The sequence below is a fragment of the Dermacentor silvarum genome, chromosome 2 (genome assembly GCF_013339745.2).
Source record: "Dermacentor silvarum isolate Dsil-2018 chromosome 2, BIME_Dsil_1.4, whole genome shotgun sequence".
In the NCBI taxonomy this organism is placed as follows: Eukaryota; Metazoa; Arthropoda; class Arachnida; order Ixodida; family Ixodidae; genus Dermacentor; species Dermacentor silvarum.
In genome coordinates this window covers 169,181,324-169,193,739 of record NC_051155.1, presented here as the reverse complement: position 1 = coordinate 169,193,739, position 12,416 = coordinate 169,181,324, and the positions used below count along the sequence as shown (strand labels likewise).

General features: G+C 41.6%; 1 protein-coding gene across 1 annotated transcript; it reads right to left on the bottom strand.

Annotated features, from left to right (window-relative positions):
* Positions 1-368: 368 nt before the first annotated feature.
* LOC119442087 (pyroglutamyl-peptidase 1) lies at positions 369-10,838 on the bottom strand. Its single transcript, XM_037706815.2, has 6 exons — positions 10,635-10,838; positions 10,325-10,366; positions 9,644-9,810; positions 9,265-9,375; positions 4,822-4,949; positions 369-2,979 (listed from the first exon to the last, which is right to left on the bottom strand). Exons 1-6 carry the CDS (start codon positions 10,663-10,665, stop codon positions 2,730-2,732), a joined length of 729 nt encoding a protein of 242 aa, XP_037562743.1. The 5' UTR covers positions 10,666-10,838; the 3' UTR covers positions 369-2,729.
* Positions 10,839-12,416: the final 1,578 nt, after the last annotated feature.

The following is a 12,416-nucleotide window of genomic DNA, read 5'->3' as shown; positions in this document are numbered from 1 at the left end:
AGGAACACACGTGATTGCAAGGCATGTGCTGTTACAGAACTTGACTGTATTGTGCAATCAGCACATGACACAAAGAAAAGATGAGAAGCGGGAGTCAAAGGAAAAGCAGTGTGCTCTGAAGCTGCAAGCAAGACTCACTTGGTGGTTTGCTTATTGGGCACAAGTTGGCCAAAAATAAGCTAATTCTTTAGGGTACATTCTTTGAACTGTGTGTTACAATTTGCACAATAAAGTATGTACTGTACAATATAGTGTGTACGATATAGTACAAAAGTAAACAATTTAAAATGAAATGGGCACTAACCATGCATACAGTGCCATATATATGAATATATCACAACAGAATAGCACTCTTGTAGTATTCACATGAGCTTTTTATTTCATTTTGCCTCATAAAAGGAATGCATAGAAAAAAAGCTTCACTTTCAATAACATGTTCACACAGTAAAGCCCTTTAGACACACATTCAAGTGATAAAAAGATGTCCAAAGGAATAAAACAGTTGCATGTGGCACACAATATTCAGCTTCGCATGCTGCTTCGTTAGTAACAGACTAGGTTAAACACATAAAGATGCTTTGGTAGCTCACGAGGTCACATCACGATGTGCATCACTATGTCGAAGAGCGTAATTGCACACCTTGAATGAAAAAGATTTTAGAAGTTGTTGGCATAATATAAATTTAGAAATCCTCACATATGCTTCTTCTTCTTTCTGTGGTTTTACGTGCCAAAACCAGTTCTGCTTATGAGGCACGCCGTAGTGGAGGGCTCCGGAATAATTTTGACCACCTGGGGTTCTTTAACGTGCACTACAACGCAAGCACATGGGCGTTTTTGCATTTCGCCTCCACATGCAAGCACAGGAAATATCCAATACATTTTCCCTAAACAGTTAGCACTCTTCTCAACAAAATTTGTTACCTGCCCTGCCATACACTGTCAGCAACATCTCTTAGATGTTTCCTCTGGCAGCTGTAAGCTCAGCTGGGGTATAATGCACCTTAGTGGCCTATGGTGGTGAAAAGGCCAAACAGGAGCATCTGCAACAAAATGTACCGATAACAGAAGAACACCTTTGAGCTTGCTGTTAATGAGAAGCCAAATAATAGGAATACAAATGTGGCTAGAACACGGGTACAACAAACCGGCGTTCTAGTAAAACATTCTAAAATGTAGCTGGAGGATAGCTTATTCCAGTAAAACTAGCAGCTGCTGAAGAAATAAAAGAGTAGGGCCCCTCACTGTACATAAGAAATTCACAGTGCAGTATCTAAAGCACAATAAAATGACAAAAATAAGGCATAGGTAAAGTGAGCAGGACCCCTGTAATTAAAATTTATAACATGTGCCCATGCTAAACATTACAGTTTCACAAAAATACAGTCAAGTGGGTGCCAAAGGCAAAGTGAGAGAGATATATGGAGAGAGAGCCCACCAAGTTTGTGATACGAGAGATATAGATGAGATCAGATTACGTAAGTGTAGATAAAATGCAACCATACATTCAAATTCAACATTTATGTTAAGTCTAGCATACAGAAAACCACACACATGACATCAAAGCCCAACATCCGTGCAAGCCTAGAACATAGTTACTTTATCAGTTTTTCTTTTTTGTATAAAACAACGACAGAAGCTGTAACTCAGTGATCACCACATTGCGAGACACTGGCGGGCTCTTTACTTTGAGCTGGGCTCATACCCTGACCTAACAAAGCAGTAAAGAATTAAAACTGGAGGAACAGTCACTTCACTATACAATCAGCAACTTTTCATGACACTGACTTGAGAGATTTGACCAGCATAAAATGAGCACATGCTGAACTGTGTGTAACAACATACTGAAGCATGGATATAGGAAAAAGGCTGTTTGGCACCATATAACAGAGATAGCCATAGACTTAGAAAACATTAAATATTTGAAGCTTAAAACAGTAATGCCACAAAGTCTGGTCGATGGCGACTGGTTAAACACTTAGGAAACACAGCAGCTAATTGAGGTAGTCGCAAGAAGCAGATTGTTATCCCCAGCCTTGGACTGCCGTGTGCCATGTACTTTAAACTAGACATTGCACTAAAGGTTTATCCATAGCACAATGAACTCATGAATGACACGTTAACTTAAACAGCACATAAAATTCAAGCCACAACTAAGCTTGGTCGATGGCAAATAAAAGAATAATGATTCCACCAGTAGGTTTTGTACCTTACGGACCTTAAAACAGTTGTACGGCAATGTCTTTCACATTCTGCGAAGAATTCAAATGCCAGAAAGTGCAAAATATCTCAGAACGAGCCACTAAAGCAAGCACAAGGCATGTTTTCTTAATAATGTGTGCTCATTCAATGTGGTTCCAGGCTCATACCATTAAGGCACACCCACATGCAGCGAATTTCTGGCGAAAAAAGCAACGGTAGCCGTCCGGCGGCGTCTGCCCAGAAGCCGGCTGCCAAAACGCCAGAATCGGCAAATGCATGCGGGCAGCTCGGACCTATCAGGGCTCGACTGCCTCCTACTTCCGGTGGAAATCATGGTGGCGGCCTGGCGGTGGCCACCTGTTTTTCATTGCATGTGTGTGCAGCATGACGAAGGCACATCGTCATGTCGGCGCTTGCTGCCGAAACTTCGTCAGGAAAGTTCGCTCCATGTGGGTCGGCCTTTACTAGTTTGTAGAGATACGCTTAACTATGATCTTACAAAGCTTGTGTACATATAATTATGTGCATCAGCTGCTTTCACTGCTGCTCTTTGTTGCAACAGCCTGCTTCTCCTGACTTTGACTCCGGTCGAGCTTTGCATCAACGGCAGATAACTCTCCCATACTCTTTTTTTGCTCAAGAAGCGTCAATACAATAGTGCTGACCGTGCAGGCAAGCTGTTGAACACTGTGGGGCTCATCTATAGGTGGTACATGGATGAATACGGTCCAAGGACTGATCCTGAGTGAGGTGAAGTAGATGAACTCACACAGGAACCTTAAAAACACAAAAAAATGAATACATGATATGTACCGCTGCCAATCATGCAGCTCAATTTAGGCTTGAGCTCTTGCATGTACAGCCATAATCTGAATGCATTGCAGTTAGTGAGCTGTGAGTAAGTTGAGTGCATGTTGCATGTGATTATGTTGAGTGGCAACCGGCGAGATACAATGTCATTATTATCTTTTATTAACCCTTAAAGGCCTCTTTCAGGGTATTACATAAGGGGGGGGGGGGGCAAAAACAAATGCATACGGACATTAAAGGCAAAAACAAAAAGTAGAATGTGGCACAGGTGTGAGCAAGGTGATTAGCTTTGAAAATGGGCTGTCAGTAACTGCTTAAATTTTTGGCCATCGCGCTCTACTGATGGTGGTAGCTTGTTCCAGTGCTCTATTGTGATGGGCAGGAAAGATTTATGAAATGCGGTGGTAGTTCTATGAAGACACTGTACACTTAAGCTGCTGAAAAGTCAACGGGAATTGCGGTGAGGAGGGAGAAGGAGTGCGTTACGCAGCTGGGATAAATAGTAGTAGAGTGTGAAAAGGACTCAGTTGTGCAATTGTGCAGCGAGTTGAAAAAGACAGGAGGTTAAGAGAAGATTTAATGCTACTGATACTTGTGTGCCAATCGGATTCTGTACTAATGCATTAATCAAGTAAATCTGATGAGGGCTCCAAATTGGTGACGAATATTTGAGTTTAGTGCAGATGAATGTTTCTTAGGCAAGCTTGCGAATAGAAGAGAGTGACATTGATAAGGACCTTTTGGTTAAACCGAGCAATTTTGAACAGTCAGCCACAAGTTGTAGGATGTGGTCAAACCATGCAAGTTGGTTCGATATGAGGACTGATGAATTGAGGGAACAGGGGTAAATGCTGTTGTTTCGCTTCCAAAAGATACACATGAACTTACATTTTGAGGTGTTAAGTACCACAAGCCAACGTGAGCACCAAGAACAAAGCTGTGAAGCTTCTGAGATTTTCAGTAATGATGTTCGAATTAAACCCCGCCACACACAGCATTAGGAAATCTTTAAAATCTTTGCCTCATCCTTGACCATATTCATGCATAAAAATAAAACACTCATTCTAATGCAGAAAAGATGACATAGGAAAGTACTCTTGTCAAGTGCTCATGACAATGGTGTGTAAATAATTAACTTTTCCAATAAAATCAAATATGAATGTTTGGAAAATGCGGGCTCCAAGCATTGAACTAAATATGAAATGCAGTAGAACCTCGTTAATACGTTTCTGCATAATATGTTTTTTGGGATACGTTGTTTTCTGTTTTCCTGATGGTACGATTTAGTTGAGTAATTTGTCGGATGATACAATTTTCGGATGATATGCTTTATTTTCCAGTTCCTGTGAAGATTGTATCAACAAGATTCCATTGTATCTTGTTTTATATTCCCAATGACAGAACTGAGAATGATTCAAGTAAAGGAAAGCAAGAAAGAAGCTGATTTATGTTCTCTAATACATGCAACATCTTTACATTTAAGTCACACAAATAGGGAGCTCTAAAACTAGCAAAAAGTGAATAGCAGCTATAGTCTGTTCATGACAATCACAATAATTTGGACAAAAGAAGAAGAAAAGAACAAAGAACATGTGAGACGAGACACACAGAACATTAGGTAGTCGACACTGTTTTACATGAGAGGTTGTCAAAAGAGGAGCTTTTGGTTACGAGAGGTTAATATTTTTCCTTACAACCTCTTAGGTTGCAAGGATAAGCGAGAGTGAGGAAGGAACCGCAGAGTGATGGAGAGGACGGAAAAGTGAAAACGAGGGCGTTTGCTCATTCGCACCTGTGTACACAGCTTACCTGCCAGCATCATTTGAAGTCTCAACGGGAACCGGGCAGCCGGCTGTCTTAAGCTTCTCGGTCAGTGCACCGAGGTCAAAGCAGGTGCGGAGTCGTTCGTTTTGTGGAGACACCCCACAGCAGAGGCCCTAAAGCATCAGGTCGGTTGAGAGAAAATGACTCTGCCGTTAATATTTGTTACGTGAAAGGTATCACACAAGAGAACTTCATAATAACTACTAGATTGCTAATCTTGAGTTGTGCCGCTAGAGTTGCTCCATTCCTTACTGCTACAAAGAAGACTACATCATAACTAAACTAACAGTGTGTTTAGAAATCATTAGCCACACTGGCATGCATCGAATAGTGTGGATTATTAAACCAAATTAGGGCAGTGAAAGAAAAAGGCAGTGTGCAAACAGAAAACACTAGCTATGATGACAGACTGAATATTCTTGCGAAAGGCTATTACATGTTGTGGTATAACATGCTGTGCCTGTCCTGTTTTATGTGTCCCTTCTTTGTGTTCTTTTAGCACTGTCCTGCCTATACACACGAAATGAACAAACTAGCGCAAACCAAAGTTTTATGGTAAGCTTGTGGCACATGCTTGACATCTACCCCCTTGGCAGATGGTCAGTGTTCTATGTTTCAAAAAGAAATAGCACCCCTGAGACTACTACTGTTGCAGCAGGTTTGTGAGGTTTGGTTGTTTCTAATATCAGGATTCTTTGCTGCAGATACCATTGAAAATAAACTGAATTTGGTCTGGCACTCCTGAGTGACAAGTCAAATATTCCTATAACCAGAACTACTGTATTAATGCAAATTTAAGCACTTCCTTTTTTCTCCATGTTCTGGACTCTTGCTACAGGAGGGTGCACAAAAATGAAAGTGTTTGATATTTGTAACCAAATTGGCTATGAGAAATCCCTAATAATGAGGTCAATGCATGAAACATAATTGGGGGAGGGGGGGGGGACTATTCAGTATTATTGAATATTTGAAACTAATCCAAGTATTCTGCAGCAAAGTATCGCAAATTATCGGAAGTGAAACGCAACGTTTTTGAAGGAATGCAGCAACAAGATGAATAATGCAAGTTTTGTTTTCGATTTCGCGGCAGAAGCCTGCCTGACAACCTGCAAGTATTGCTTGTAGTCCGCTATTTAATGTTTCCTGCCATCTAATTATGTACCATTTTTATTGTTTACGCTACAACAAACAATGTTTTCCTTCAAACTGACCCTTTTAACATGTGTTTACAGCACACACAGTGCAGTTTTCTTTTTGTCTTTTACCACAACTTCCGACCTTTTTTGGGGGGGCAACCATTTATTTATCGTTATTGTAAAGCTTTATTCCATACAGCAGCCATTAATTCTTAGAAAGCGTGTTTTCAACCAGTATCTAAAGATTTTGAGAGGCTATTCGTGCACTTTTAATGAGAATTAGTAATCTTGTGTTTAAGACTGGTTCTTTGTCCTTGATATTGAGCTGTCCTTTTGTTTTGACTAGTGAATACCAGTGTGGTACTTAATTTTACACAAATAAATATTCCTGCTGTAAATAAATATATCTGCCTGCGGGCGAGTCTTTGATATTCTATACTCACTATTCGTATTCGATTCGTATTTAAAAAAAAAATGGTATTCACCCACCTTTAATGAATAGCAAAACTGATCACTGCGTGAAAGAGATGAACAGAAAGGACACACATGGTGTACAATTGCGGACAAAATTTTGTGTAGTATGAAGTGCCTGGCCAAAAGCCTCACAGTGCCACCTGCAGCTGCACCAGTGTGGTTCCGAGACAAGCACTTGTATCCTGTCTTACTTGCGGAGGTTCCACTTAAACTGTGAACCTAGCGGCTAGCACCTGCTGCATATTACAGCAATAATTACAGTGATACATCTCTGTATATGTTGGTATGACTGGCAAATCTTGCCAGCATATGCATGACACACATGTTGCTGTTTGGATGGCTCACTTTGCCCAACTGAGCAGAGACTGCATTCTGCATATCGCCAATGATGCAAAGAAAATACATTAAGGATAGCTCCTGCATAGATGCCTCTACTTTATTTCATACTTAACAGAGACAGAAGGCAACACTGCTGCATGTATGGAAGTAGTGGTGTCATTGACTTCGCACATTTCACAGACCAGTTGCTTTTGATCTGCGACACTTTCTATGGAATATTACAAATACAACTTGTGGATATAAGATTACGTCCAATCACATATTATTTGTGTATCTGCATGGTTTTGATTGCAAGTGCATGCGATGCACTGTGGCCACTGCGCGATGAAACAGGTCACTTTGCTTATTGGGTTGCAAATAGGTTAGAGTTCAGACACCTTCCATGTAATTAAGATGCAATATTTTGAAACAAAAAAGTATGAGACTTAACCTTCCATCGAAATACATGATGCATGCCCATATATTTCTTTCCATGAGGTGCATTATCTTTTGGCCACGAATGAAAGCAGTGAGAAAAGCCTCTCTACAGCTTTGCCTGCTATGCATGAAGTAGTGTATAGATGCCAGTTCTATCTGTAACATGTTTAGTTTGACCATAGATAGAAATCTGCAGCAAGGAAGCTTGAAGCTGTGCAGTGAGTTAAAAGAAAAAAAAATGTAATTCTGGGGTTTTACGTGCCAAAACCACGATCTGATCACGAGGCATGCCATAGTGAGGGACTCCTGATTAATTTTGACAACCTGGGGTTTTTTAACGTGCACCCAATGCACGGTACACGGCCGTTTTTAGATCCCCCCCCCCCCCCCCCCATCTAAATGCGGCCACCGTGGCCGGGATGCGATCCAGCACCCTCGGGCTTAGTAGCGCAACGCCACAGCCACTATGCCACCATGGCGGGTCAGTGAGTTTGAACAGCAGTGCATCTCTCAAGGATGTTGATGAGACCTGCAGTCATGCTGCGACTGAAGGATATGCTACAAGTTTTATTCGGAGTGGTGCCGCCATCCAGCAATTTCTGTGGCCTGAAGACTGTGAAACCAAAGCATTTGACACTTCAAGACACACACAGCTGGCAAGTGGCACATGCATGCATTTTTTTTAACTTGCTCCAGTGGTTTACTAAATTTTATCCCTGCCTGTACGTCTGTTTTGCTCTGGTCACTCAAAGTCACAAGTATAATAAGCATGCAAGAAGCATCACAAATTCTGCTCACAATTTCACTGCTGTGGCAAACGGAGGACATATGAGTTGTACAATGCAGATGACACACGAATATGGAAGAGATCTGACATCAGCACCACTTTCAACAACCTTTGACTTGGAAATGGAACACACTCATATAAGAAGCGCAATCAGCTGACATTCATGAGTGGGAGCAGATTATAAGAAAAAGAGGATGTGCACAACATTTAAACCACGCTATGGATGCAAGACCAGTGATCGTGATTACAACTTGCTTCTAGCTACCATATTCTCAAACGATCATTGTCTCAAAGCTTGACCTACACTCCACACCGAGTTCAGCACAGCGCCACCCCTTGACTGAAAAAGACACCACACTTCTCAAGAATTGCCGTGGATCGTCAATGATGAGCAGTGACCATGTCTGTCGAGGGATGGAGCTGTGATCGACTTTCTCGAGTCAATGTCGAGGGCCGATTTAGGAACATTCTAGAATATGGTGGTGAGGGTGGGATTGTGTGAGAAATACAGATCCCACCCTTTGAAGCATTGATTCTTCTTTCATTCAGTGCAATTAATAAAATTCTTCTAACTAATATGTACCTCACTACCTCTGTAGCTAGAAGCGACTGTGAGCATTACTAGTTGTAATTGCAGTTTTCTTGCATTAATGCTGCAGCGCATATGTGAACATGCTAGTTTTGTAATCAGCTACCTCCTGCAAACATGATGTGATTATGTTCCTACACAAATGTGTGCTATATCCGAAATGAAGGTTGAAAGTCAGTGCTTGTGCTGCCTGTTTCTGGTGCATTGCCTGCACCGTAAACCAACAGTACGGATTACCAACAAACCAGGGCTGATATTTTTACCGAAGACAAATTGTGGGCAATACAATCCTCCTTGTGTGGAACTAACTGTCAGTAGTTTAGTTAGATTGCATTATAATGACAGGAGTAAAAGTGCGGAGCCACAGTGCCATCACAAGTTAACTACTGGGGAGTGCTAGTTGGTAATGGCACTAGCTTGGCAGAGGTACATGACTGACATGCTGCAATGGAAGGCCAGCTATTTTACAAAGCTGTGCAAGACTTTAAATTACAGATTTCCTTTATAGCATAACAACAAAAGTGATTTATTCTACAGAATTTATAGATAGTCTTGAGATGCCATCATGATTAAAATCTCCAGCCTCTTTCAATTTCATGACATAGTAATGGTGTGTGAAGCTTTTCTGGAGCTTTCTAGAGAGTTCAGTCGATTCAGCAAGCGAACAGAGATCACAGATATGTCACCTGTTTAGGTACGGCACCCTTGTTGTCGGCAGCACAATAGCTGCCATTGTAAGCTTGGTTCTCCACAACCAAGTTCCGGGCAGTGGCATTCATTCCACAGTGGACCACAAGCTGCAAAGGGTAATGTGATATGGCAAGAAGGCAGGACTCTAAGCATCTAGCTTATGCAGTTTATGCAACATCTTTTGCAATTATCAATTAATATAAATGCGACATTTAAATTCAATAGCTTGTTTTTTTAACGAATGAAAGCATCATGTTGGTGAAATGAAAACACAAGGTAGAAAGATGCAGTGGCAGTTTTAGCACGCAACATATTTTTATTCTGTCGCCAATTAATTCGAGATGCCCATATGCAAATTTTCACAACCAGACTCACATCAGGCTTGATATCCTCCCACAACTGAGGCACCACGCTTGAAACAGTATCGTACTCTACTGGAACTTCTTTCGTCACGAGTCTCGTTCCAGGAATACCAGTCTTGGCGAGGGCTTTGACCACTTCATTACTCGAATTGTGGCCGTAGTCACGGAACAGCCCGAACCCTGCAGGAACCCGCACAAAAAAACCGCAAGTACACTATACAATTATCAGTAAAAGATAACGCTATTGTTCGACATCATAAACGTTTCCCAAGAAAGTTCGATGGAAATGTTTGAGTCGCCACTACTCGAGCCCTCAACAGCCGTAAAAAAAAAAAAATGTTTAGGACCTGCCCATACCACAAGCTCGGTGAAACGCAACGCACTTCCTCAGAAGTACTGCGAGTGATGACTCCAAGCCAAAGCAATGCCATTGGCCAAAGTACAACTTTGACAATGCGTATTGAACACTTTCATCTCGTCGAAAAATAGGCTAGGCCTCGGGCGTTTAAGACCACGGACAGAAAGACGTATGCAAACGTACTGTATTATCATTTTGGCCAGGGCGACATTAGCATCGCAGGCAAGCTACGACGCCTCTCCGATTATTCCCGGAGAATTGGGGGCCATAAGGAAAACAAACATCACGTGCTTAACGTTTGATGAGGCGGCCCGCTTACTGGCTCGCCAGGCTCACCTGTCAGGAGAACGGTCGGCTCGTGTTCAGGCAGACACACACCTGGTAACAGAGAACAAGGAATGGACTTTTAAGATGTTTTCTCTTTCAGGGACTTGTGGTGGCATCGCAATATGACGTCGGAATACCAAGGCAAGTTAGGCCGCAAGTCACGTATGAGCGTGACAAGAGAGTTCAAATTGTGCTGGCAGCTTGTCTAGCTCGCAAAAAAAGTTCCGTTGCAGTACCTAATATCTTGTGGAAATTACAAGGCCTTTATGAGGCAAAAATCTCGTTCTAAAGACACTAGTGAAAAACCAACAAAACTTACCGTTCAACGAGTTGCTGCTCTTCGCCGCCATAGTAAATTCGAAACTGAAAGCGCCGGAAACTGCAAGCGCATTTTTTTTTTTTTTAATGTTTATATGCGAGAGAAGTGCTGCCGTCTGTATTCATAAACAGTCATAATCCTCAGGTTAGATGTAACAGCAGTAGGGCAACTGCATTGAAGTAGCTGAAGTGATTCACGTGAGGAGTTTACCGGACTTCGGAGTGCAATAGCGTGACGTCAACAGTAGCGCAAAAGTTCAAATGACTCGTTGCAACTTCCTACACCAAAGCCCTTAGAGGCCTTTGACTGCGTGGACTCACGCAGATTACGTGCACAATCATTTGTAACTTTCTCAATTTGCCACAACCGCAAAAAGGAACTAAATCTGTGATTTATCACTTTCTGTGGCTTTGTTTGTGTGATGCATTAAATGTGTCGCGCGTTCAAGCAGATTTCAAGAAGCAAACAAATTCTGATATAAATCTGACTCGCAGTTATTTGTGGTCTTTTTCTTCAATACTGCTACTAAACTAACGAACAAGCAGGCATTTCACCTCTGGTTGAGCAGTCTGTCTGACGGTCTGACATCGAGAAACAAGATACGTGACATTTCGCTACAGTGTCTTCGCGTCTAGCAACTTGAGGTCCGTCCGTTACTATGCAAGGAAGTTATAAATCGTGATATATGGTGATATCTTCCTTGCTGCGCACGCACGCTTATGCTGCGTTCACCTTAATGCGAAAGTAATCCTGGCACAATGCGGCATTGCTGAAAGTCGAAATTTCTGCCTTTCTTTCATTGAACTTAATCACTCGTCTTTGCCACATTTTGGGTACTTGCTAATACGGGTGTCACAGACGCACTTTCGATCGCAATCGGGATTGAACTTCTCAGTCGCGATTGGTTCCTTTTCGCGAACTGCGGGAGGGAGAAAATCGCGGTCGAGAATTTCGATCCGTATCGGGCTCGATCCCCATCAGTCTGCCGTGTAACACCGCACCGTACGTTTTCAGCTCGTCACTAAAATGCGGCTAAATGACTACATGCGATACTGCAAAGCGCAAAAACGATAAGGCAGTTCGTATTTCTAAGTTTAAATACTGCTGCACTCGAATTAAGCAAACAAAAAATTATGCTTTCCTGTCATAGGCTAGAAAATAGAAAAAGAAAGAAAAAATTCTTCTGCGGCAACTGAGGAAGGAATCCACTATGGTTAAGCATGGTCGAATCCGCACATGCGCCAAGAAATGTCAAACCTGGCCCGACTCCTCCAGCACCAGCTCAAACTATGAGCATCGTGACTTATTGTATGCAGACACTACTGCTCTACTATAAAAAGCCAATACTTTGTTGAGTTCTGCAGTAATCAAGGGCTTAATTAAATTCTGAGGTTCACAATCAAGGGCTATTTCTTAATAAGAGGCACCAGTATTTGCTGTTTATTGCAGAGTTCTAATTAAAAGAAAGTTTTTAAAATATATTACTGTAGTAACATAATTGTGGAACTAGTCATTATGAGGTAGAATTCACTAATGAACTTTTTAATTACTTTATGAGCAAAACATCTTTGTTGTGGAATTGATTGAAGTGAGTGCTCAATTCAGCAAGAATCTTGATATTAGAACCAGTTATGAGAAGTGTTCCCTAAATCTGCAACAAGATTAATTGTTTCATGTAGTTCACTCATATCATTCAATAATGGCTTTATGAAAAAATGGGTGGAAGAAGGGCACTATGGGAAAGTTTATTTCACAAGACATTTTGGGGATTCAGATCTCGAA